General features: G+C 53.6%; 1 protein-coding gene across 3 annotated transcripts; it reads left to right on the top strand.

Moving 5' to 3' along the window:
• Positions 1-3,550: 3,550 nt before the first annotated feature.
• Positions 3,551-25,634, top strand: IRF8 (interferon regulatory factor 8). 3 transcript variants are annotated; one of them, XM_004280077.3, is made up of 9 exons: positions 3,551-3,654; positions 7,195-7,369; positions 13,138-13,321; positions 15,781-15,869; positions 17,230-17,335; positions 18,423-18,470; positions 22,958-23,344; positions 23,939-24,054; positions 24,573-25,634. In XM_004280077.3, exons 2-9 carry the CDS (start codon positions 7,196-7,198, stop codon positions 24,747-24,749), a joined length of 1,281 nt encoding a protein of 426 aa, XP_004280125.1. In that variant the 5' UTR covers positions 3,551-3,654; position 7,195; the 3' UTR covers positions 24,750-25,634. The 3 variants fall into 3 exon arrangements, with proteins under 3 accessions (XP_004280125.1, XP_033262221.1, XP_049560033.1); XM_033406330.2 differs by having other exon boundaries at positions 3,552-3,654; positions 18,420-18,470; XM_049704076.1 differs by lacking the exon at positions 3,551-3,654 and adding an exon at positions 3,906-3,925 and having other exon boundaries at positions 18,420-18,470.
• The last annotated feature ends 1,698 nt before the right edge of the window (positions 25,635-27,332 follow it).

Below are 27,332 nucleotides of genomic sequence, written 5' to 3'. Positions count from 1 at the left end.
CTCCTGCGAGTCTGGGGTTTGGGGGGCGGGGGCGGGGGATGCCGGACTCCTGCTGTCCTCCTGCGAGTCTGGGGTTTGGGTGCGTGCCAGGCAGAGGGTGCTCGTGTGAACGGCCCCCCGAATAAAGACCCCGCGCGCTGAAGCTCTAACGCATCCCTGATGGACGACACTGCACACGTGCTGTCACAGCTCGCGGCTGGGGGAATTTAGCGCGTCCTGTGCGACCCCACTAGACAGGATGCTGGAGCCTGGTTCCCCTGGACTTCACCCCCCCAACCCCTACCCAGCCTCTGAGCTGATCGTGCTCTGCATCCTCTCACTGTAATAGATCAGCTGTGATGACAGCGCTGTGCTGCGTCCCCGAGTCCTCCTAGCGACCCACTGAACTTGGACGTGTTCTTGGAGACCCCCACCTCAGACCCCCAACTCATATATTGGAGCACAGAGATGAACAGCTGTGCTTCCAGCCCCTCTTCTGTTGCTCCGCCTGAGATCTTGCAATGAAGTTACCCTTGTTATGTAAGGCACTCCTAATTCAGTGCTGTGCTAACTAGGGGTACTGAACCAGAATAAGATTTTACACTTCATCTAAAGAAGCGTTCAGTGAAATAGTTCACAAAGGCTACATTAAGTCCCAAATTATGTTGGAAAGATTTCAGTGTGGCTGGAGTCTGGTGTTTTGAAAATGAGGGTCACTGAAGGCGGGGGTAGGAAAGATGACTTGAGGTGGATGTTAAGGGTGTGGCAGGCAGGACAGCGACCCCTAAAGACACCCACAGCCTAACCTGCGGGCCCCGGGAGGATGTTACCTTCCGGGGCAAAGGGCAACACGGTTGCCGATGGAGTTAAGGTTGCCGATGGAGTTAAGGTCTGCCGACCTTAAGGTGGGGAGCGTGTCCTGGCTTGTCCGCGTGGGATGTGTACAGTATATGTGCCTAAGGTGATCTCAGGGTGCTTGAATGTGGAGGAGGGCACACGGGCACACGGGTCCTTGGTACCACCACCAAGCGCCTCCGTTGTCCTGTAGATTTCCAGGGCAGGAGTCGGAGCCCTGCTGTCGGTGACTTTGGTTTTCTCAGGAGAGCTGACACCTGTCCTCTCAGCAGACACGCTGCAGAGCTCTCCTGAACCCCCCTTGCTGTGCTTGGGCTTGGAAAGTGTGAAGGGAGAGGTGGGGACTCGAAAGTGGAAACACCGTCTCCTAGGAAAGCTTTTCACCAGTTCCCTTCCCTAGTCGCCAACCTGCCCCAACCCACAGAGCTCACTCAGTCCCCACTAATCCTAAGAGGCAGGAATGATTAGGTTGACCCGCAGGGAACTGTCCTTTCTGTAGATGGAAAAACAGTTGAATATTGGCGATTTCATACCGTTTAACATAATATTATCATCAACGCCATTAGATGGATGAGGAAACTGAGGCTTAGGAAGGTTAAGTCATTTGCTCAAGGTCACACATTTAGTGAGTCAGGGCACGTAGACTTGAACAGGGGCCTGACTCCAGAACATGCTGTTCTAAGTGTGGTGACGGGCTGCTGTCTCCAGAAGGGGCTCCTGCTGGACGATGGGGAGAGAGAAGGCTGGGAGAGCACGGTTTTCAGACGCCAGGACGAGCACCTGGACCTGCCGTGGCAGCCACGGGGAAACCAGTGTACGACGGAGAGGCTCAGGCTGGGGGAGCGAAGAGTAGGATAAACAGGGACGTGAGGTGGAGGCAGGAAGGGGAGTGAGTCGGCTGCTGCGGAAATCACGATGAACTCTCCCACGAGTGGGAGATGCTGGAGGTAACTGAAGAGGAAGGCGTGACCAGGGATAATTTGTTGTTTGCGTTTCCTGTCCTTGGCACCGCCTCTAGCGCACAGTAGTGGCTCGATAAGTGCTCATTGCATAAGGGCAGAGCTAAGCGGATAAGGTCAGCAGTTGTTCCTAGCAGCGAGGAATCACCCCGTTGAAAATACAGGGTTTCAGGAGCAGCTCTGATGCAAGCCAGGGTGCTGTGAACAGTTCCTGTCATGTATATAGTGACACCTACTGCCAATAATATATGCTGGGACCCTTCCACCAACTTCTCTATACTTGTTGCTCTTATCTTTTTACTTAAGTGGCGCGTTGAGCGGAAATTTGATCACACATCATTGTGCAGTGGACAGCGTTTATAGGTTAGTAAATCTGGGTAGGCTTAAGGGGCACATAGGTGGAAAGATATGAGGATACACGTACATACAGGCTGTTGTAAGAACTTCTGAGTTCAGGATGCTGATCCCCCATCATAACAGACATATCAAAATACCCCCACATTGTCTAAATACTCTTAAAGAATTTAAGCTTTAAAAAAATAGTTTTCACTGGAAATTATTTGGCAGTGGGGTACTCACTTAATTTATGATTGCCATGACTGCCTGGGAATCGTGGTATTAGGAAATTCTTACCAAGTGATTTCTAACTCACACATGGTTTTCAAATATAATGACATGTTTATCAATAAATTACAGTTATGACGTTGACATGTTATATTTCAGGGATCTTTCTTTGAATATTTATTCACTTCAGATTTGCAGTGTATTTTTTTGCATTTGGGGCCTAATAAAATTTCTTTTTCAGTCCCACACCTTTTCATAGGTCCTTGAAAAGCCTAATGAAAAAAATGGCCCAATGAACACTGCTGCTTGTGTATGATTCACCAACTAGGCATAAAAGTCAATGAAGAATCTCGCTTTTCTCTATTCTAAGGCTACCCCAGAACAGAACATGGGAAAACAAGTCTTCTTCTTTTCATTTCCAGGACTTTGTTTCTCATTTCTGTTCCCCCACTCCACTCCCATGTTTGCAGTAAGTGCCCGCTGACATGCAGGAGAGGCTGGACGCTGACACAGATACACAGGGGACCCTTCTCAACACAACCCATGTTTTCTGGGGAAGAGAATTTATGATGAAAATTTCCCTAGTTGGACATTCTAGCCTTAACAGCTAGACACTGCCGCTTTTATTTCCCATGTTCAGAGGGCAGTGGTTTCAGACACGTCTTCAGCTGGCCCACAGCAGCTCCAGGAACTTCGGCCACACTAGCAGAGATGGTGGTGGCGCGGGAGCCACACTGCGGGGACCCCTGGCCGTGTGCAGCACCGACCTCGGGGCCCCTACCATTCCAGCCTTGGCCTGCGCTGTCAGACCTCCACCTCGGCCCCGACCTCGGCCAGCTGACACCCACCATCCACCGCACAGCCCTGACCTCCGCCATCTGACCCCCTGCCTCAGCCCCAACTGGCCTGACTTACGCCATCTGGTACCCACCATCCGCCCTAACCTTGACCTGGGCCGACGGACGGCCCCCGCGGCCCTCGGGAATTCCTGCGGACACTCCCGGGACCCCCGGAACGAACCCCGGAAGACTCGCGGACCGTTCGGCCGCCGACGCCTCCGAGCAAAGTGATTTCTCGGAAAGCCGAACGCTTCGAAGAAGGCGGGCCAGGCGCGCCGCTCCCATTGGGCGGCCCCTCCCGCCCTTCCGCGCCTATTGGCCGGCACGGCCGTCGCTCTGCGCGCCGGGCCCGCCCCCGGCCTTAAATTAGCGCGGGCGCCCGGGGCCGCGGCGCATCTCCGGAGCTCGGCGGCGGGCGTGGGGACGCGGGCGGCGGCAGACGGTTGGCGGCGGCGCAGGTGGGCGGCGGGCTGGAGCACCAGGGGCGCGGACGGCGGGCTGGGGGTCCTGGGCCGGGGGCGCAGGTGGGCCTGGGGCGCGGGCGGCGGCGGGCGGCGCAGGTGGGCCCGGGGCCCTGGGGCGCGGACGGCGGGAGGCGGCGCAGGTAGGCGGTGGGCTGGGAGCTCGGGCCGGGGGCGCGGACGTCGGCTGGCGCGGAGGCAGCGGCCGTGCAGTCTTGGTCTGTTTTCTCTCTCCTCGTTTTCTCCTGAATCCGAACCGAGCATCCAGGTGCGGCTGCTCCCAGAGATTGGCTGGTGCTTTAAAATAATCTCGTTTTTCTTAAAATCTGGTTTGCACGGAAAATTTTAGAATGGCTCGAACAATGCGGGGAAATATTGACCCCCTTGTTATAAGACCTGCTCCTTTCCCGCTCAAATCCTGCTCTTGGAACCGGGCTGGAGTCATAACTGTGAAACTGCCTCTTGTCCAGCCGCGCGGGTGGGGTTAGATTGTGAAGCGGGGCGGGCTGGATTTTTAAATTCTCATCGATGACAAGTAAGATTTCTGAGTGCGGGTGGAGGTACTTTGCTTCCGTAATAGCCCGGTCGTTCCTGGCAAGAAAGTCTCCTTCGGGCTCACAGCTAAAAGAGCATTTTGGTGTAACATGAGCCCCAGGGCAAAGGGCAGACTTTTCTAAGGTGAGGTGTGCTCCTTACCCAGAGCGGCGGAGTGCTTTGTGGATGGAAACTAGAGACTGGATTTTCCAGAGTTTAAACTACCCCCCAGCGTACGAGGGATGTAACCCACCTTTTATGAAAGCCAAGTTAGGAGCCAGCCCTTGAATGACAGTCCTTTTAGATTATGCAGTTTCCTCTCGAGAGAATTGGGAGAGGTTTAGGTATTTCAGCAAGATTGGGACCAGAAGGAGAAATGGCTTTTGTGCTTTGGGTCTTATGGGTGTCCAGGGCAAATGACCAGGCGCCCTGAGAGACGTGGGGAAGGTGAGTCCTGCACCTGCACCACCTCTCAGGCCCTTCCTGGAATCCGGGTTGGGTGGGCCCAGGGCAGCCTCTTATCACCTCCTGCCTGGGAAGCCTGATCCCCGGCCGATTTATAGCTAATGCAGATTAGCTCCAGATAGGACTTGGCCATAAAGAGAATTATTACCTAAAAATCAAGGAAGAGGAAGTTTTAAACATGTGACTGGGCTTATAAACGTTTCCTGGCTCTGTATTTGGTGGGATTTTGTTAGTGTTCAGTAAATCGTTATGGATCACACTGTAAGAGAATCTTAGGCTTTTAACGCCACTTAGAATCTTGGACGGGGGGTTTCGGTGACAATTCAGGTGAGCTGTCCATGTGCTGAGATCCTCTCACTTAACCGTGGCTTTTCTCTGCAGGGTGAGTAAAACGAGATCCTGCTGGGGGCCTTGGGGGTTGGGATGTCTCTCTGGGCCTCAGAGTTTTGTCTTTTGAATGAAGCGGGGGCTGGATTAGATGATTTCTAGAGTATTTTCATGTTCTCTGACTCACTCTTCCTCTCAATGCCATTCTCTTACCTTTTTTTTTTCTTTTTATAAATCACCACGAGATTCGTCCTTAACAGTTTGGGGGTCATGAATCCGTTAGAAATCCTGATGAGAAGGTGTTGACCTGCTTTCTAGAAAAATGCCTGTACAAACGAAACTTTGCTTTTTATTTCAGGAGGCTCCTGGAGCACGGACTCCAGTGTATGGACTTTGTACTAAGGGGGTGAGCAAAATGCTGACGAGTGGGGACATTTCATTTAATCGACAGATGCGCAGACACCAGCCTTCTTTTGTGTTCTGACCCCTTTCGCCCTCCTCCACACAGCTCCTTCCTCAAGTGAGGGGAGCTGCTCCATCTTTCCTCCAGGAAAGCCCTGTGGGAATCTCTGCCCTGCCAAGTTATTTTCTGGGGTGCGTGGCGGTGTTGTTTCATCTCTCTCACCAGGTGTCCCTCCCACATCTGTCCCTTCCAGCTTATAAACACGAGGGACTGTTTTCAAATTCTGGGACTTCTGAGATCCATGCACTTTGCCGATGAGGAGAGCCTCAGAGAGGTGGTCAGGTGACTTTCCCAAGGGCTAGTTAGAGAAAAGCCTTCGCTGGGGTCTACAGTTTCCAAATCGAAGTCTAGTTCCCATTTCACACGCTTCACTGCTTTTGAATCCACAAACGGGCAGCTGGAGTTAATTGGATGAAAAAGTTACAGGTGGCGCTCATGGGCCCTCACCTCCTCTCCTGCTGCCTGGGACCTGGACCCCTTCACCGACCGCATAGCCATCCGTGGGGTGGCTGGAGTGTCCAAAACACACACACACTTCTTGCATTACGGACCAGGATGGCTCTGGATGTGACCGTGTTCTTAGGGATGTTATGTCTTGTCACTGGTGATTGTTTCAAATTTGTTGGCCCGAAGCGGTCACATTTTAATCGGAAGAACTGAAATGCTGATTTTTTTGGGGTGGGCGTCTGTCCAACCGCCTAGGGGATTTCCACCCTGTTCTTGTAAACGTGGGCTGTGAGTCGATACGGCACGGTCGCGCTCTCTTTCTCTGTGCTGTTGGGAAAGCTGTCTGCTCTGGCTAGAATGTTCTTCCCAGGGGTGTCTTTGGGCGCCCGGGGTGTTGAGGCCCCCAGATTCTCGTGCATTCTGGGAGAGGCTAGCTTTGCTCTGTTCTGTCACTGCGGTTTTTTTCCTCACTCTTGTCCTCTATCTCCCAGTTTGTCATAAGAGTTCCTGAGGAGGAAAGTTGGGACAGTAGTAACATGTGTTGTTTAAAGAGAATCTTCGCAGGTCCAGGCACTGTGTGAGGTGCTCTGTATGTGTCGTCTGAGTCCTCACCATGACAACGCCCGGTATCTGCACTTATCCTGGTGTGTCAGCCAGCGTAGCTGACACTCCGAGGTTAAATGACGATCCAGGCTCACCCAGCTGAGAGATGGTGAGACCTGAATGGGACCCCAGCTTGGTCCCATTCCCAAACCAGCTGTGAAGGGGCAATCTAGAAGGGATAGCCTTGAGGATTTCTTGTTTCTCGGAGAGCACAAATGTCATGTTTGCTCACGCATGCTGGTCCAGTGGGGCATTAAGTCATGGAATTGGCTCTCAGAGCGATGGACTGCTCATTGAGGGCACCTGAAAAGGTGAAAGTGATTTCCCCCATCTCCTGCTAAAAATGGAACGATGAGTGATGCTCTCAGATGCGGCTGTGTTTGCGTGAAACAGAACAGGGGGTGAAAGCTGGAAAGAGCACAGCCAGAGCCTTAGTCGGGGCCACATCTGTGAGGCACAGCTGCAGATTTCCCAGCGAGCTTTCAGTTTCCATTCAGGGTTGGAGGCCCTGGAAGCCGGCATTGTCTTCTCACAGCAGGTGGCCCAGAGTTCCTGGATCCACGGGTTTCCCCCAAGCTGGCACCTGTGTCGTGATCCTCTGATTTTCCTGTTAGCAGTGCTTGGCTGTTGAGTACCTGGGGTGCTGTGAGTAATTAGACGGCTGTGTAATTTCACAGGCTATGTTTTCTCTTTCCAAGGATGTGTGACCGCAACGGCGGCCGGCGGCTGCGGCAATGGCTGATTGAGCAGATCGACAGTACCATGTACCCAGGGCTGATCTGGGAGAACGACGAGAAGAGCATGTTCCGGATCCCTTGGAAACACGCCGGCAAACAGGATTACAACCAGGAAGTGGACGCCTCCATCTTCAAGGTAGTGGCTTGGCCTCCCTGCCACATCGTGAGCTCCTGGTGCAGCTGTTGAGTGATTGATGTCTCGCTTATTTGCTTGAAAGTTAATCCAGTTTTTTTTAAAACAAATGAGTGCCGAGTGTGTCTCAAAAAATATAGTAGGTGATTGTACACCTGTCATACGATTTAACCACTTTCCCGGTATGTTGTATATTGTTGGCATTTTCCGATGAGGAAAACAGAGCACTTTCTTCCCTTGCGCTACCATTTCTTTTGCATGAGGACTGGCAAACACAGAGAGAAAATACTTCTTTTACACTGAGACCTTTTCCCCCGGGCTGCCCCCTAAATTCCATTTAGAATTCTAGGAAAGGTTTAATTCTTCATTCTTTCAGAGGTGCTACTTCTGCTTGGCAGTGTAGGGTCAGCTCAGATGAGAGAGACACCATCTGTCATCACTTCTGGGACCAGGTCATGTGGGTGTCCTGAACCTGCAGCTGGTGTCTAAAACTAGTCCACTTCCCTTGAGAATCATCAGTACCCCAAGCATGGAGCGAGCTGCTGTGTAGTTCCACCACGTGCACTGAGACAGCAGCACTGACTGAGAGTTTGCTCTGTGCGAGGCCCAGCCGCACGTGTTTGATTTGTTTTCCTCTCACACAATCCTATGCAGTAGGTGCCGTTCCTGTCCTTGTTCTGTAGAGGCTCCAAGAGGAGATGTGACTTGTCCAAGATCTCCCAGCTCTTGGATGATGGAGCCAGTGTTTGAACCCAGGCATCCCAGCCGTGAGCCCAGGCTCCCAACCCCTAGCCGTACCCATCACCTAGATCCAGGCAGAGGAGCCAGGGCGTCCCAGCTCTGCAGCCCAGCCGGGTCATCAGAATCCCCCATCGGTCAGCAGGGTCACAGAAGTGCGGGCTCTGCCCCTTGGGAGACTTGGAGCGCTAGGTCCAAGGTGAGGCCAGGCCTCCATGTTTGCAAACAGACATATCAGAGGTGATCCGACTCCGAATCTGGGTTGCAAACTGCTGCTATATGTGCTTGTCGTGTGGGCATTTGGGGGCCAGAGTCCAGGAGGGGAGAGTGAGTGAGTGTGGGAAGGAGCCAGGAGGCTGAGCAGGGTGTGGGGGGCGCAGAGCCAGACCCCAGGCGTGCATGAGTGAGGGGAGCAAAGGCCTGCAGGACCCCAGCACAGCACTGGACCCTTAGCTGGGACGACTGTCCCCACCACAGCCAAAATGACAGAGATTATACCTTGGCCCCAGAGCAGAGCACTGATAGGTCAGAGCTGGCTTGTGAGGCATTTCAGTCCTTCACGTCTCTGCCTGGTGTTTGCAGGGGGGCTGCACGTCTCAGCACTTCTGTTACTGTGTAGCGCGGGTCACAGAGCTCTTTGACAATCTGATGCCAGTTGCCTGCCCCTCCAAGAAAAGTGGGCGCGTGCGGACGTTCTGCGCTTACCTTCAAGGGGGCTCTCGTGGCCTGGACATCCATCCGGCAGGCTTCTTCCCTTCAGGGAGCCCTGGTCGGGAGCCTGGGCACTGCTCATGCCTCCTTTCTCCTCCTTGGTGGCCTCGTGGATTCCTCTCTCGGAGAAGATTTTTGCCTTTGGCATCTCAGGGAATTTCTCTTGGGAACGGCTCCGTCTAAATTTTAATATTGCCCAAGGTCCAGCCAGTCGATTGGGAATTCTCGATCATAGATGGCTGTGAGCCAGGGCTCCGCCACCCGGGGCCAGATTGTTCCTTGTGTGGGTCCATCTCGTGCACCTAAGAGGGTGTTAGCGGCATCCTGGCCTTGACCTTCTAGATGCCAGTAGCACCCTCTGCCCCACTGTGACGACAAAAAATGCCTCTGACATTGCCAGATGCCCCCGTCCCCATTGAGAAGCCTGCTAGGAGTGGACTGTGGCCAGGATGAACAGATTGAAGCAGAGGCCTGGGGGTGCGAAGGGCACAGTTGGAAGCTGACCGTCAGTAAAACTGCTTCAGGAGGGGGCTGGGGGCGAGACCAGTGGCTGCACAGCCCTGCTTGTGGCTTGCCGGCAGAGATGCAGGCCTCTCCTTTCACCCTGCTCCCGCTTTGCTCTGGGGGGTAATGAAATAGAGCCCCAGATTTATACATCTTATGCAATGTTCCTCATGGCCGTTTCAACAGCGTTGAGAAACATGTGCAAGATTCCCAATGTTTCCGTTGATTACGCAGTCCCTCAGTGTGGCAAGCTGAAATGAGTCTACAATCTCGGCAGGAATGGGGGCGGGAGGGAGACCAGGCGCCCGCCCAGAGCTGGGCGGCCACCCGAAGGGTGACATCCTGGGCTGGTGGACATGCACGTGGTGGAAGACCTGTCTGGCCTGTCCCCAAGTGGTGCTTACTTCCATCCACCAAGGGGCACGTCTCTGCCCTGTCCACCAACAGAGTGCTGCTGTTGGAAGAAGCCAGCAGTCAGGCCTTGAGCCATCTTGGGGATTTTCTGTTTAAGTAGAGAACATTTCGTTGCAAACATTCAAAGAAAACCTTTCAAAAATGTATGAGTTAAGAGGAAAAAAATGAGCCTGCTTTCCTGACTTAGGGATTGTAAGAAGCCACTTACACCAGAGAATCCTTCATTGTCTGCAGGTGTCATCGTGAGGGCAGCTTCGCGGTGTGGACCAGAGACAGGAGATTGAAAAAGACATTAGCTCATTTTGTATTATCCCTGACTGTATGATGAGGCCCTGATATCAGCTCATACTTACTCTTAAAAAAGTATTTTGCCTCCTTTTCATAAAGTTGAGGGGGAAGATCTAGTTAACTGAGGGTTACGACTCGTTAATTGTTCTGCCATTGACCAGGCTTTTGACAGGCCTGAATAAATTAGAACGTACTTCGTAGCAGATATTTCCAATTCAGCAGGCCTTCGAGGAAGAAAATCGCATTTGACTTTTAAAGCACAAAATGAGACAGTAATGTTTGTTTTCTGTTGTTTTTAAATTTTATTGAAGTGCAGTTGATTTACAGTGTTGTGTTAATTTCTGCTGCACAGCAAAGTGACTCAGTTATACATATATATATATTCTTTTTTATATTCTTTTCCATTCTCGTTTATCACAGGAAATTGAATATAGTTCCCAGTGCTCTACAGTAGGGCCTTGTTTCTTATCCATTCTGTATTTAATAGTTTGCATCTGCTAACCCCAAACTCCCAATCATCCCTCCCCCTTGGCAACCACAAGTCTGTTCTCTATGAGACAATAATGTTAAATGGGGAAGAGCCGGTGGTCCCGGGTTTAACGCTGGCTGCTGACGAGTGCAGAGCAGCGCACGGACAGGGGAGACGTGGGTTCTGGTGTATTCTGAGCCGCTGCGTGGCTGTTGACGGGCCTCAGATCCCTCTGTTCTGTCTAGCATTTGCTCTTGAAGAGTCCTGAGAGGTCACCCAGGTAAGCTGGTATTTTAGAGCTGGCCAGAGAGCCCTGCGAGGGCTCAGGGCAGGCTGGCGGTGGGGCACCCGATGCAGCCCGGTGCACGTCCTGACTGTGGGGCCCTGCCTTGCTCTCTGGATCTGGCTTTCCTGATGGGGTGAGCGTGAGCTTTGAATGGACGGGTGCCCACGGCAGTGCCCCCTGGGCTGTGCAGCTCTGGGTACACCCCAGCCGGCCTAATATGGCCCCCAGATCCACGGTCTTCCAGTCCCATTGGTAACGCGGATTACCAGCTCAGTGGTTCTCAAATGAGGATGCGCGTGAGTCATGATAGTACTTCCTTAGGGGACAGTTGATGGTGTCTGGAGATGTTCTGGGTGTCACAGCGGGGCGAGGGGATGCTACTGACACTAGTGGGTAGACGCCAGGGATGCTGCTGGACCTCCCACCGTGCCCAGGATGGCCCCCAGCCCGAAGAGTGATCCAGCCCCAAACGTCATTAGTGCCAGGTGGAGAAACCGCATTTAACGTAAATGCACGTTTGAAATTACCGTTCAGTGTGTACACAGTTTACACTTCAATTTCTGTGAAAAACATAAATCAGTGCTTGGTCTGTGACGCAGTTAATAAACGAAGAGAAAAGGACGGAAAAGGCTTGAAAGCCATTTACTTTTAAACATGTTTCTAAAGGGGAGTCCTGCGTCTGTGAGGAGGAAGTGACTGCGCGTGCTCACTAGTATGAGTAAGGGAGCTTCTCCGGTTCCTTTACCTCGGGTAAGACTGCAGACTCTGAGCTTAGGGCGGCAGCTGAGCAGAGAGCACAGGCACTGAACTTGTCTTACATCGGGGGAAAAGCCGGGGCGATTTTATAAAATCTATTTATTTATTTGGCTGCGTTGGGTCTTTGTTGCTGCACGCGGGCTTTCTTTAGTTGCGGCGAGTGGGGGCTACTCTTCCTTGCGGTGCGTGGGCTTCTCATTGCAGTGGCTTCTCTTGTTGTGGAGCACAGGCTCTAGGCACACAGGCTTCAGTAGTAGTGGCTCGCGGCTCTAGAGTGCAGGCTCAGTAGTTGTGGCTCACCGGCTGAGTTGCTCCGCGACATGTGGGATCTTCCCGGACCAGGGCTTAAACCTGTGTCCCCTGTATTGGCAGGTGGATTCTTAACCACTGTACCATCAGGGAAGCTCTACCAGGACTATTTTAAATGGGAATCTGACTCAGGATGTTATGGAGTTCCTGGCCACCTAAGTCAGAATCACTGGGATGTAGGCTAAAGATACGGGTTCCCAGACCTAACCCACAGGTACCCAAGGAGACTCTTGAGGGGCAGGGCCCAGGAATCGCATCTTAACGAGCTTCCCAGGGGATCGGTATATGCATGAAGCTTGGGAACACCTGCCTGCTGCTTGCTGAAGTAGAAATTCCTTGGGTTGGAAGTCAAAACAGCTGGTTTTTAAGCCCAGACTGGGTCACCTTGGGGAAAGTCAGCTCTTAGAATTTCATTTTCCCCGGTGAGCATTGAGAATTCCCTCCAGATCTCCTGTTATTTTAGGCTGGAAGACATGTCTGATTTTGCCTGACACCAAACGTTAGTTTCACCTGACAGTAGTGACCCTCTGATTGGTGTGTCGGTATTCCAAATTTGAAATCTAAAAACTGTGCCCATCCACGTGTTTTTAATTTTTTTTTTTTTTTTTTTTAAATACTGCCCCATTTTACATTTTGACTTAAAGTTTCCAGCTTTGAATTTCTGGTCCTAGTTCACATTCTAAGGTTTGGAGAGGTCAGAAAACAGAGCTGTAAAAAAAAAACCCACAGAGAGGGAAAACATTTGTTTGCATTTTAAACAGTACCCTGGGGAGCGGTAGGGGAGAAGGGGGTGGGGAAGGTTAGAATGAACGCCAAAATGCAAAACAAAATTTCTGTTAAAAGTAGCAGGGCAGTGGATGACCACATTCAGACTTCTTTGCAAATGTTCCCTTTTCGTGCTGCGTTGTAGCTAGAGGTTGATTTGAAAAAGCAACAAATTGTTCTTTGTTTTGAACATTCGAGTGAAACCATGTGCAACTTCCTCTTTGCGCTGCTTGACCTCAGGCTCCTCCTGGCCCTCTGGTCCCGGGGAGGATTTGCAGGGGACAGATCCAAGATCCATGTGTGTGTGTCCTTGGGCCTGGGTTCAAGTTCCGGAACCCCCCCCGCCCCCACCCCCGACCTGGGTCTTTTCACTTCTGTCAGAGGAAGTGGTCTGATTGGGGTCCCTGAACCCTGAAATCCTTGACTGAGGACCTTCAGGAGGGCGAGCAGAGCAGGGCCTGCCCGTGGCCCTGGGTGTGCATGGTCCCGGGGCCTGCTGGGTACTTCATGTGTTTTCTTTCCTTCCTTCAGGCCTGGGCCGTTTTTAAAGGGAAGTTTAAGGAAGGGGACAAGGCCGAGCCGGCCACATGGAAGACGAGGTTACGCTGTGCTTTGAACAAGAGCCCGGATTTTGAGGAAGTGACAGACCGGTCCCAGCTGGACATTTCTGAACCGTATAAAGTTTACCGAATCGTCCCCGAGGAGGAGCAAAAATGTAAGTATCCTTTCTTTATGGGCACTTGGCCCAACGGAGGCCGCCTGGGTCTGGGGTTCGAGTCGCCGCCCACGGGGTCCAGCTAAACAAATAGTTCTCTCCTTTATGTCAGCAGAGGTTGAGGTCTCCTTCCGCTGACCTCACCCACCATCTGCCGACTGTGGCAGCTTCCAGTTGAGAGGCAGCGGACGGGAGGAAGGGGCGGGAGACGGGGTGGCAGCTGGCATTGCAGCTCGCTGACTGTTGGACCAGGAGCGAGTGCTGGGGCCTCCCTGGGGCTCAGCAACGGGCTTGGACGGGAGCAAGGCTCCCCGAACAGTGCCGATGAGGGATTCCTTTTGTTTTCTAGCAGCTCGCGGAGCAGGCTAGGAGAAAATAAGGTGGACAAAGGAGGGATGGCTGATAGGGGTTGAGGGCAGAGTTCTTGAATGAACTTGCAGGTGGAGCACTGTTGGCTTCATTGCTGGAGACGGGATATGCTTCTAGATATTAGATCCTGACCGTTGTTTGGGAACCCCCAGCTGTGATAATTCCTGAAGTCTCCTCCCGCTGTAAAATCCCAGGAAAGCAATTGTGAGGAGATTAAAGCAGAATAGCAAAAACCTGCCTCACATCCGCCCCCCCCCACCCCCGTCCTGCTGTCCACGCTCTGCTCTGGTCAGACATCACTAATCGATCAGGATGTGTTGAGCTCAGATCGGGCCTCAGGCGTTTTCAAAGTGCTGTGCTCTGCAGCTGCTACAGATTAGAGCTGGCCCAGGAGATGAAACCTAATTACCACCCCTAGTTAAAACGTTCTTTCAACACGTTGACTTTCTTAGCCATTTGATGTAGCCGTTAGAATCTTAGCACAGCATCCTTTCCTCGTAGCTGCTTAGTTAGTTGTCCAGTAATGCTGGGAAGAAAACAGAACCCTTGAAAACTGCCTAGGGCTGGGCAGGAATTCTGAGTTTCTGAGAGGGCTCTTCCCACCGCAGGGAGGTTGAAAATGTTGATACATAATTTTTTAAGTTAAAATCGTGACTCTCAGAAATAAATGGTGAGCCTGGGGTGGAGAGTTGTTGAACTCACTAACGAGGGCACCAGTGTGCTGTCACCCAAGACTGCTTCACAGAACATGCCACGCAGGTGCGCACGGTCAGCGAAAGGCAGAAGGCTGAGCCGAACCTGTGAGTGTCCTGCCCGGGCGGCACAACCATAGCTGGGGGCGCTCTTCTCTAGTGATCATTTGTAGCTTAGTTGTCTGTGAATTAACACCTAACTCTACTGAGTCTGAACCCTCATGGATAATCAGTAGGAAGTCAAACAAACTGACCTTCCCCGTGGAGAATCAGATGGCCCTTAGGGGGACACCTCTTAGCTAATACTCTCGGATGCTCTATTGCCATCTTACTTCCAGTTTGGGATAAATTTTTCATCATCGCCAAGTATAATAAATTGTGACTTGAAGGAATAGAGAAGTTTCTCTTAATCCTCCCACCCACAAGGTCAGCCAAGCTTGAACAGGCAGGCGACCCTGGCTTGTTTATAGCTCAGAGCGCAGCCAGCGTCACCTGCAGGCGTGGATGTTACAGAAGCAGCGGTTCTCAGGGGGCAGAGAAGCTTTGCATTTGCATAATGCCTAGGTGGGCGCACTCTCCTCGGTACCTCAGGGCTTTGCTGGCTACTCTGGGGGTGCCCCACCTGCCCCCTGCTTCCCCCATCAGCAGCTTCTGAGTGATTTTCTCAAATCAAAATCAAATCAATATTCAGTCCGGATGAAACAGTGGGTCAGTTCTATAGATGATTGGGACTGATGAATTCCAGCAAACGAGTGTTTGTTGGTCATAATACATCTCACGTGGATATATGTAATGTGGTGAGTTTCTGGTTGGAGAAGAGGGCTGAGAGGGGGGAAGAAACTAGCCAGGTCCGGAGTGCTTGTCGTGGGAACGCCCGTGTGCCTTTAGACGGTTCCCGCTGCAGGCGGGTTCCAGCCTGGGCACCCGCGGGCCTTTACGGTGCGCCGCGTGCGTGCACAGATGCACACATGTCTATTGGGAAAGGCCAAAATGAGGTTTCCTGCCCGTTAACTTTAAAAAAAAAAGAAGACTCCAACCTGCAAACACATTTTGCCGGGAAATCTTTGCCTGTCTTCAGATGCCCTAGCTGGTAACTCTAACCTCTGTCAGGTGTAGAGTAGATCAGACGTGAGTTCATCTTAGATCTCAGCAGATAGAAGGAAGAGACCAATGCTGCCTTGGTCCTCTGAGTGGACGCAGCAGCAGCCCGCTTCCCGCTGACCAGACGACTGAAGCAGCATGGGAGAAGGATTTCTCGGCCTTTCCCAAACCACTGAAGACGCGTATTGGCTTCCGTTTCCCTCAGCCTAGCCTTAAGAAAAAGCCTCTGACTGTGGCCTTGATGATGGTTGTGATGCCCCAGTGCCGGCTGTCACGCGTTTGTCCTTTTTTCCGTAGGCAAGTTAGGCGTGGTGGCTCCCGGTTGCATTAGTGAAGCCACAGAGATGGAGTGCGGTCGCTCCGAAATCGACGAGCTGATCAAGGAGGTGAGTGGGGGCAGCGTTTCCGGAGGTCCGGCCCCGACAGAAGCTGCGCGTGTTCGGTGGAGAGCGGCGGAGAGCGGCACCATCCCCAATGCTCCGCCGAGGCATCCGGGGCCTCGGGCTCTCGCTCGCTCAGGGGTGGGGCGTGAGGACCCGCCGTCCTCGCGAGGCCAGGCTCGGCCCGCTGGTCAGCCCCCTGCAACTTACAGCCTGTCCTTCATCCCGAGGGCTGGGGCCGAGCTGCCGGCTCTGCATCAGTGAAGTTCCCTCTAAACTTGTCATGTTTTACACATGTTGAGTGGCACCATACATGCCCTTGCCTTTTCAGGCAGGCTGTCGTGAAAAAGTAAACGTTCTTTGCTGCTGGGGTTGTCGCCATGATACGCATTATCGTACAGCTCTCGCGCTGGGGGGCTGCCTGTTTACTAACACGCACCTCTCAGTCCTTGATGGGTTGGAAAGCCATATAACCAGGCTTATTAGAATCGTACACAAGCTCATAGTTCATAGGCTGTAAGTGAAGGCTTAATGGGGTCTCCTTAGGCAAAACACGTGGGTTTCTGAATACTAGTTTTAGCTACCTTTCGCTGCGTAGCTGTGTTTTTTTGCACGTTGCAAGGCCGACATTGCCTAGCTAAAATTATTCCGCACGGCCTTGCAAAAGGGGGTGTGGGTGCTCTCCAGATTCTTCTCAGCGCTCACATGGCAATAATAGAATCGCTGGGAGTGCTTTGAGGGAGAGAACGCAGATAACACAATGCAGCCTCCTCCGGGCTGCCCGGCTCTCCTGCAGATGGCAGCTGGTGAGTCTCTGGGTGGGCTCTGGCAGACACCCAGTGAATTCCTGGCTTCGCTCCTTTCCAGTGATGTCCCGTTTTCCATACAAGGCTTTCCAGCCAGCTCAGCTAAGAGAGTGCGATACTTGCGTTGGCACGTGAGGATCACAGCGAGAGCAGGTTTCAGAACGTTTTCTAATTGGATTTGCCAGCCTCCTTTAAGGAATGGGTCAGAGGTGGAGAGTCTAGACGTGGCGTGTGGAGTGAGATGGGCTGGAGCGCGGGAGACTGTGTCTGAGGTCACCGTGTGCTTCCCCAGGGCGTGAGGGCAGCTGCGTGACCTGGCCATTCGGTTTTGCAATAGGCACTTCCATGGAAAAGGCCAGTGGACACAGGAGGGGCCCCGCAGAGGCCAGGGCTTCGGTCTCGTGGTTTGACCGCCCAGCCTGGTGGATTTATTGTCTTGGATCTTTCAAGATGCAAAGTGAAACTTCGCTTCATCTCGTGCGATAGAGATGACAGCGTGGTTTCAGTTAAGTCTGGAAACCCAGTGACAGCACCGCTCTCCTCTCTCGCCCCTGCCCCAGCCTCCCGTGGACGATTACATGGGGATGGTCAAAAGGAGCCCCTCCCCGCCCGAGGCCTGCAGGAGTCAGCTCCTCCCGGACTGGTGGATGCAGCAGCCCAGCGCAGGTGAGGGCGCCTCGCCCCCCAGAGGTGTTCCCATGGCTGCCGGCCTTCAGGCCTTCACTCCTTTCTGCTTGGGGTGGGTGGGCGGGGAGGCTACCGTGATCCCTATTTTCCTGAAGGTGACTGAGCCCAGAGAGCTGGCGTGGCTTCCGGGCCCGAGGGCACAGCCCGGCCACGCCTTTGCGCCCCACTTGCCACTGTCCCCTGGAGGCACAGTGTCCTTCCCGTAAGCGGTGGCGCGCTCCGCTGTGCCCCTGTGAAGGGTGGACGGAGGGGTGGGAGACCAGAGGGAAGATGCAGCGGGGCTCGTAGGTCCGTTAGGACAGTCTCGTGACGTGAGGACCCCTGAGAGCCAAGGATAGCCGAGGGCAGCTGAGATGGGGAGAGCTTGGAGCCCTGGATTCGAAGCCCATGCCAGGAAGTTGCATATCTTATTCGAGCCTCAGTTTCCTTGACTATAAAATGGAGACACCGGGACCTGCCCCCCTGGGGTCGTGAGGACTAAGTGAGGCCTTCGCCCTTTTCTTAGCTTCTCATGCCCCCCGCCCCCGCTCCTTGACACGACCCTCCCTCTGTGGGCACGAGCATCTTTGCCTCCTCCCTCGCCTCTTTGCCCCGCTATCCCCTGTGGGAGACCGGGAGGTGACAGCTGGCCTAGCGGCCTCAGAGTTGGCCAGGCTGCTGGGGGACAGTGTCGCCCCAGGTCCCTGTGCTGCGGCAGCGCGACCGGGAACACTCGCTGGGCTCCGGGCTCCCCTCCGGGGCAAGGCCTGGGTGAGGGGCCGCAGTCCAGGGGTATTTCAGGAGCAGACCCTGGGGCGGGAAGGAAGTGTGGCCCCGTGGTGTCACGCCGACACACGATCAGAGGTCCCACAGCACGGGGGAAGGCTCCTCCCCCTGCCCGCCCGTCGGGTTGAGGTCTGGCTTTATGAAACAAGGGCCGCTGTGCCGGGAGGGAGCACCCTGAATGCGGCGGAAGCCTGCGGCGGGGCCTCAGGAGCACGCATGTGCGGCTCCTAAGGAGACTGGGTCCCCGCACACGGCTGGGGGTCTGGCTGGGTCTCACGCTGCTTTTGTCTCTCTCCAGCAGGCCTGCCGCTGGTGCCAGGGTACAGCACCTACGACGCGCACCACGCAGGTACGGAGGGGCTCGGGGCGGGCCGGGGGCGGGCCAGGCGAGCTCTTTGAACAAAGCTCTACGGACCCGTGGGGGCCCACGAGGGTTGCGGACGAGCGCGATCCAGTGTCGGCAGTTGGGAGTCCGATTCCTTCTCCCTGTTTGGCTTGGGAGCAAGTGGTGGTCTTCTTGGGCTTCTTCTTGGGTCGGACCAACAGATCCAGAGAGTTCTTTCTGGGTGTAATTATGCAGGAGGAAGAGGGTGGGCACAGACACGCTCGAGGCCCAGCTCTGTGTGACCCCAGGTGGAGTAACGGAACCGTTCGGAACGTCAGGCGCCTCACCTATAAAGTAGGAACAACGGTGACAGCCACCTCACCAGAGTGCTCTGAGGTTTTAACGGAGTGTTATGACAACTTTCTGGTAGGGACATAATTGGTCAGCGTTCCTGGGGTCAGTTTCCTTTACTGACATACCCTCTCCCACGCCCAAGCTTGTAGCGATAGGGATACTAATGACAATGATGGCGACGACAGGGTGACGGTGTTGATGATGACGGAGGTGGTGGTGGTGGTGAAGATGGTGCTAGTTGGGTGCCAGGATCCGTGCTGAGACTTTCACGGCCTCATCTCAGTACGGCAGCACCTCTAGGTAGGTGCTGTTACTGTCCCCACTGCACAGGCTCAGAAACCCTGTGTCACGCAGCTCGTGGGCCGCCGAGCTGGGCCGTTCCGTCCGTGCCCCTGTCCCTTGCGGGCAGAGGTGGCCTGGGCCACGTGGTTGTCTAGTTTTGCTGGGGATTCTGGAATTTACGTTCAGGCTCATTGGTGGCATCTTCAGGGCAGAGGAAGGCGGTGTCTTCCCCAGTAGCTGCCCTGTTTTGTGAGAAGCGAGCGGCTTGACTCATCAAGGTGGACCACAGGACATTAGGGCTGCGGGCTTCGGGCCTCCTGGTGTAGCGGAGGAAACGGGGCTCAGGGAGCAGTGTCTCGACCAAGGCCTTCAGGGGACGGGTGTATTTGGGGGGTGGGGGTGGAGCCAGGTCTCACCCAGGCCAGAAGATTATAAAGAAAACAACTCTCCTGTTCTCAGAGCTCTTATGCGTCGCGCGGCAGCCCTGCGAGCTGGGGGCTGTTAGAACTCCGTCTTCACAGAAGAGGAAGCAAACAGGCTTAGAGGTTAAATTGCTGGCCCGAGGTCCCACAGCTGGGAAGAGGGGTGCAGGGCTCACACCCAGGCATCTGGTGCGAGCCCGTCGTTGAGACCGCTTTATGCCTGGGTCACGGGGCCGTGGCCCAGGGAGTCTGCTGACTGATGCTTTCTGGGGGCAGAAGAGTAGCCGGGCACAGGGCTGCGGCATCTGGGTGAGTGAAGACAGTTTAGGGAGGAAGTTTCCCGGGTTGTTCCAGAGCTTCTCAGCGCCCCACGTGGGAGGAGACTCACAGCCACTGCCTCATGCCGAGAAAGTCCTAAAACGTTCCTGTAGGAGTTGTGGACTTCGGTCCCTCTGTTTCGTTCACACACCCACCGCTAGGTGAATAAGCTGGCAAGGGCAGAGGCAGTGAGTGAAGCGGGCAGGTGAAAGGCGCCAGGGAGCGGTAGGGAGTGTGGCAAAGTGGAACCCCATGCCCACCGCGCTGCCCTGTGGACTCGCAGACCCAGCCAGCCTTGCTTTCCCCGTTTACTGTAGAGAAACCAGAGGTCTGGATTTTTATGTGAAACATCCCATGTAAAACGCTGGCTACAGACACGTGTTGACAGCACCCCACTGTGCTGGCGGATCCACACGCGCCTCGGGCCGCCAGCGTGTGCTCTCGACTGTGTCGTTCAAGTGACCAGGGTCAAGGGCATCGTCTGGAACTGTCAGAGTGGCAGGAGTGGCAGGCAAGGAGCTGGCCTGCTGGGGGGGCTGGGTCCAGGCCCCCAAATTAGCAGTCGCGTCGTCGGGGCGAGCGCCTTCGCTTGTCTATGCCCCGGTTTGCTTACCTGGAAAATGGTGTCATTAGGAACAGTCTCTATCTCAAGGGGTCGCTTTGAGGACTCAGTACGCTAATGGGTCCCCACCACTGGGCTCAGCACGGTACGGCTGTGAGACCAGGGATGGGACGTAATTTCAAGGGTCTCATCTGCGCGGCTCGTCTTTTGTCCCGTCGTCCCAGTTTATTTAACCATCGCTTACACGGTGCTTACACGTGCCGGACACAAATGCGAGCCCACGCTGTCCTCACAGCTGCCCGGCGGGGTGGGGCCGTCGTCTCCACTCTGCTGATGGGGAGACCGAGGCTCGGAGTGGTGGAGCCGCTGCCCGGGCCACCCAGCTGGGGCCACACGCCAGGCGCACACGCTCCAGAGTCCATGCCCCTGACATCTGTGCTGAGCCGCCAGCGTGGTCAGACTGTCCCCCAGCAGGGCTGTCCTCGGCGGGCGAGCGGCTAAACCGGGTGCAGGACGGGGTTGCCGTGCGGCTCTTAGATCCGCAGGAAGGCTGGCCTGCGCTCCCCGGTGGCCGGGCTGAGGCGCTTCTCCTCCGGGGCCTCCACCGCTCGGCTGGAGCGGCCGCGTGTCCCCGCTCAGGCCTTGCCAGCCCGCGCCGCCCCTCCGCAGGGGCCATTTGCACAGCCCTCCTGGGCCTGTCTGGAGCACCTGTGCGGCAGCCGTTCACACGGCCCAGGGGCGCTGGCATGAGATAAGGCCTGGGCGATGACAGGGCGAAGGGGCAGAGCGGTGACAGAGTCAATCTGGAGCGTTTCATCCATTTGGGACAAAGGTCAGAATTGCCCTGGAGCGTGGGGAGCGGAGCGCGGAGCATTAGGTGGTGCAGACACGGCACGTGGGGAGGGTGGTGAGCGGGGGACGAGACGCGGGCTGGGATGCGGGTGCTGCTGAGCCCCCCCCCCCGGGCCTCAGTTTCCCCAAATGTCAAGTAAACGCGTTGGACTGGACCACCTGAAGCCCTGACCCACAACCCCGCATGATTCGGGAACGCCGCTGAACTCCGACGTGGGAGAAAACGGAGCCTGGGGTATGGAGCAGGGAGTGGTGCCGTTTGAGCGGAGCCCAGCGGGCGGGTCCGAGGAATCAGGAGTGCACGGCAGCGTTAACCCAGGCCAGGCGGGCTGCTCGCGGGGCCGCCCCTGACAGTGGGGCAGGTGGTGCGCTGCACAGCTCTCTGGGGCACCACGGAGTTGGGCCACTCACAGCCTGTGTGGCTCCAGGGGCAGCCTTCGGCGGGTCCGGGGCACTCGGAAGGTGCCCTGAACTCACCAGGCTCATTGGTAGTGTGGGTACTTCTTGTAGCTTAAGGTAGTAAGATGCAGCTCCCTCTGGGGGTGTCCCTGGACTGCCTGTTGTCTTCACTCTCACCTTAGTTTAGAGGTTCCCAAACAAACAGTGGTCACGTGAGCCCCGCCTTCGCAGTTGGTTTTCACATCTGGGTACCGCCTGGACTATTATTAATGTCTGACTTTTCTCTAAGTTTCTCTTTTAAAAAATGAAGTTTAATTTAAATGGGGACCATCTGTCATGGCCTGTACAGGTGGAACCAGTGCCACTTGCTGTAAGTAGGAACTCGGCGGCCAAAGCAAAGCCAGTGGCAACCAGACACACTGTTCAGAAATCCTGGCCGTTATATTACCCCCACCCAAGGCTCAGAGGCTCAGGTTCTCTGCCTCGTTTGAAAGGGAGGTTGTCAGAATTACGTGTTAAGGGTCCATCGGCACCAAACTAGGGCTTTCTTTGATCAGAGATTGAGAGAATATTGAAAATGGAATAACCTCGTCATTTATGTAATGCTGTCTCCCCCCGCCCCCCAGTCATCTTACGTGTGGCACATTTTGGGAAACGTTGCCTTAATTTGAGAACTTTTCAGACTTCTTCCTGAGAACAGGTTTGGAGGAAAGGTTTTGGAGAGATTCTTAATTGGAAATTCAGGGAACCCCAAGGCGACTGTGAATTTGTCAGGAAAAAGGTTACATCTTTGTTTTCACTAACCTGGAAATCAGATCCAGCATTTCCTTCCCTTATGAACGTCGGCAGTACTGTGTGTGTGTGTTTGCGTGTGTACATATATATGTACGTTCATATACGTGCATGTGTAGATATGTATGTATACATCTAGTATAAATCGTATGCTGTGTACGTGATAGTGGTAGAGCAGGGCCTGTGAGATGGAGTTATTTTCCGAAGAATTTAAGTTGTCACAACAATCGTTTACCCTCAACCGTGACTTGTAAGTTAGAGACCATCCCCAGAGGGAGGGAGGACCCGCCAGCAGTTTTTACTATTTTTTGAATCACTGGCTTCCTTAGTGATTCTGTGTATTTATTCATGCTTATAAAAACATCATTTCTAGAAGGGGTGCGTGAACTTCCCCAGAATGCCGAAGACTCCCAGGGTTAAGCCACCCCCCCCCCCCCCCTTGGGAGAAAGGCAAGCTCCGGCCGTGTTGGCACAGAAGGGACCGGGGCCCCTGCTCCCGCGGCCCCTGACCTGTTCCCGTCTCCCCACAGCCTTCTCCCAGATGGTCATCAGCTTCTACTACGGGGGCAAGCTGATGGGCCAGACCACCACCACGTGCCCCGAGGGCTGCCGCCTGTCCCTGGGCCAGCCCGGCCTGCCCGGCGGCAAGCTGTGTGGGCCCGAGGGCCTGGAGCTGGTGCGCTTCCCGCCGGCCGACGCCATCCCCAGTGAGCGGCAGCGGCAGGTGACGCGGAAGCTGTTCGGGCACCTGGAGCGCGGCGTCCTCCTGCACAGCAGCCGGCAGGGCGTGCTGGTCAAGCGGCAGTGCCAGGGCCGCGTGTTCTACAGCGGCAACGCCGCGGTGGGCAGGGGCGGCCCCAACAAGCTGGAGCGCGACGAGGTGGTCAAGGTCTTCGACACCAGCCAGTTCTTCCGAGGTCAGTCCCGACCCGCCTCCCTCCCACCGGTGCGTCCAGGGGTGGCCTGTGGAGGAGAGGCCCCTCCCCTGCCTGACTCCCGGCGTCTAGAGGGGGGTGCCCGCAGAGGGGGCGCCTGTGCGGTTCTTTCCCTGTGCAGCTGTTGGAGGATTAAGGAACTTAGCGCCTTGCCACGTCGTTGGGGGCTGTCCCCGGGCCCTGGGAGCTGGTTACTGACACAGAGTCTCAGGCCCCAGCTCGGGCCTGCGCGGTCAGAATCTGCAGCTTGGCAAGGTCCCCGGGCAGCCGTGTCCACGTCCTGAGACAGTGACCTTGTGCACGCCTGCACGGGAGTGCTGCCCGAGGCTGCCGTCATCCTGGGAGGCATGTGGCTAGGATCCCACGCCTGCGAGTTCCTCCTGGAAGGTCGGGACGTGTGAAATCAGTCACTCTGGTCCCCTGAGGCTGCTGGCCAGAGAACTCCCGGGGGCTTTCTGTAGAAGGGGCCCCGCGACGGGGGACGAGCTCAGGTGCGAAAGCCCTGAGTCCACCTGGCCCAGGGGGTCGCGAGGCCGGGATCTGCCAACACCTTGCCCTGCGCTGGTGTCCCTGCAGAGCTGCAGCAGTTCTACAACAGCCAGAGCCGGCTTCCCGACAGCAGGGTGGTGCTGTGCTTCGGAGAGGAGTTTCCAGATATGACCCCGTTGCGCTCCAAGCTCATTCTCGTGCAGGTGAGAACCTGCGGCTTCAGGGCTCGCGTCCAGACCTTGCAGCCTGCACGTCTGGCTGGGGACCAGGCAGCAGGGCCCGGGGCGGGGCTCCACCCGTGTGCAGGCTTGGACGAGCGCTTCGGGTGGGGGAAGGAGACTCTTTCTTTTCACCCCTGAACTATCTTCTCATGTTCCAGGACTCTCAGAGTCCACGTTGTTTCCCCTCCTTTTGTTTAGGTCGTTGTTTAAAACTGAAAACCTCCTTTTCAGAAGGAGTCGCCCCTGTTCAGTTGTCTTAAGGTCTAAGTTGACAGATTAGCACTTTGCCAGCCCTTGTTTAACTCTAGTCAAAGAAATGAACTCTAACTGGTGGAATTCTGGACCCTGGCTCGCCAGACTGGAGCGTATACAGAGGACTGCTTGCTCATTCATCCACTGGCGGCCTGGAGGTCTGATGGATGGCTCCAGACCGGGGTAATCAGAGAGGCCCACCTCACTCCCCACCTCCATCTCTGACCTTGTGGTGCATGTCCCTCCAGGTCGAGCAGCTCTACATCCGACAGCTGGTGGAAGAGGCTGGGAAGAGCTGCAGCGCCGGCTCCGTGATGCAGGCTCCCGAGGAGCCCCTGCCAGACCAGGTCTTCCGCATGTTTCCAGATATTTGCGCCTCACACCAGAGACCTTTTTTCAGAGAAAACCAACAGATCACAGTTTAAGTCTCTCTCTCGGGCACCCCGCCCCGCCCACATCTAGAATTTCATTATTACAATTACTGTCGTAATTATTTAAGGATGTGGATCCCTCTGACCTGGGGTGGAAGGCTTTACCCCTGCTCTTCATTTAGTAAGGGCGTCCTCTGAGGACTTGACAGGGAAACAGAGCCGTGCCCCACTTCTGCCGTTCAGGTGTAAGCATCGAAACTCGCACCAGACGCTCTGGAGGCTGTAACGATAACCTGTGATTAAAACATTTATTTCCTGCATTTTCCCCTAATTACCATTAGTTGCTATGATTCTTTCAGTATTTGGGGATACTTGATATTTCCAAAGACCTGGCATTCAATTTTATTAGCAAATAGCTGTTTCCAGAACAGAAATCTGGAGTAGAAGATCAGTTTAACTTTGGTTAGAGCTATAGAGTTATCATTTCATATGCTTGATTCAGTGAAGTGTCTTCTTTTAAGCATGTTAATAAGATTTAAAGACACCTGGATACCGGCCTTCCTTTAATAAGTGAAAGCACAACGCTTGGGTTTTTTTAGAAGAACGCATCGTCTTCCTAGAATTTGGTGCCAGGAGAGCATTTCCATTGCCAGGTGAACTGGTGTGTTTTCATCTTCAGACAATGAAACCTTTCCTTTGGGGCCTTTGTTGCCAGGAAGCTTAGAGCTAAGTTTATTTTTTCATTTCTGTAATTAAATCATCTGACATACCTCTCTCTTCTTCATTCTGAATGGTTTTCACCTGTTTTTAAAATATTTGTACTTTTAATGGCCCTTTTTGAGTTAATTGTCCTATTGTAAACTGCCTTGAATCTTTTTTTTTATAAAGTGGGCAGGATGTAAACCACGAGTTCAAAAAATAACTGTGGATGGCACCAGCTTTTTGATCGTGGCTTCGATTCAGTCAACCCATTCGTGGGCCTGCGATGTGGAACGTGGGAGGGCAGCCGGAGTTGACTGGGGAACACGGGGTGAGATATGTCAGCTTCTCACCACTACGCTGGTCCCCTAGCCCCAGTACTCCTTGCAGTCAAAGATGACCCCACTCAGTGTGGAGAAAAGGGAACCCTCCTACACTGCCAACTGGGGGGAATGTAAGGTGGTGCAGCCACTATGGAGAACAGTATGGAGGTTCCTTAAAAAACTAAAAATAGACTCACCATATGATCCTGCACTCCCACTCCTGGGCATATATCCAGTCAAAATAATAATTCGAACAGATCCCTGCACCCCTATGTTCATAGCAGCACTACTCACAGTAGCCAACACATGGAAGTGACCTAAATGTCCATCAACAGAGGAATGGATAAAGAAGGTGTGGTACATATACACAGTGGAACACTACTCAGCCATAAAAAAAAAAAAGAATGAAATGATGCCATTTGAAGCGACATGGCTGGACCTAGAGATTATCACACTAAATGAAGTTAGAGAAAGACAAATACAGTATGATATCACGTGTATGTGGCATCTAAGATACAACACAAACGAACCCATCTGAAAAAGAAACAGATTCACAGAACAGAACTTGCGGTTGCCAAGGGGGTGGCTGGGGGAGGGATGGATTGGGAGTTTGGGATTAGCGGGTGGAAACTATTATGTACAGAATGGATACACAAAAGATCCTACTGTACAGCACAGGGAACTATATTCAAAATCCTGTGATAAACCATAATGGAGAAAAACATGAAAAAATATATAACTGAATTGCTGTGCTGTACAGCGGAAATTAGAACAACATTGTAAATCAACTATACTTCAATAAAATTTCTAAAAATTGTGGTAAAATACACATAAAATTTTTTAAAAAATGACCCCACTGCACACCAAATTCTACCCTTCAACATAGTGGGATTCCAACAGAGAAGTCCCAGTTTTAGCCCTGGAAGAACTTACCCTATTTACTAGCAAATAACATGCATCTACTCCCCCCAAAAATATATCCACATATTTACCCTCAATCATGATACTAATCAAAAGCCAGATAGGAGCCTGAAAACAGTGGCTTGCTTGGCTTTCTGGTTCACAATATCGCACTGACCTTCCAACGTGCAGGATAATGTATCTCTACAACCACTTAAAATCACTTTCGTAATTACAAAGCACTTGATACCAATGGCATTTTTCACAGAACTAGAACAAAGAATTTTAAAATTTGTATGGAAACACAAAAGACCCCAAACAGCCAAAGCAATCTTAAGAAAGAAAAACTGAGCTGGAGGAATCTGGCTCCCTGACTTCAGACTATACTACAAAGCAACAGTAATCAAGTCAGTATGGTACTGGCACAAAAACAGAAATACAGATCAATGGAATAGGATACAGAGTCCATAGATAAACCCACGCACCTATGATCAACTAATCTATGACAAAGGCAGCAAGAATATAAAATGGAGAAAATACAGTCTCTTCAATAAGTGGTTAAAATCAATCAATCGCTAAGAAAAAAAAGGGGTGCTGGGGAAACTGGACAACTGCATGTAAGAGAATGAAATTAGAACACTGTAACACCAAACACAAAAATAAACTCCAAAGACCTAAAATGTAAGACTGGATAGTCTAAAACTCTTAGAGGAAA

Source organism: Orcinus orca, chromosome 20, assembly GCF_937001465.1.
Source record: "Orcinus orca chromosome 20, mOrcOrc1.1, whole genome shotgun sequence".
Classification (NCBI taxonomy): domain Eukaryota; kingdom Metazoa; phylum Chordata; class Mammalia; order Artiodactyla; family Delphinidae; genus Orcinus; species Orcinus orca.
Note: the sequence above shows the minus strand (reverse complement) of the source record. Positions and strands in the feature narration are given on the sequence as shown.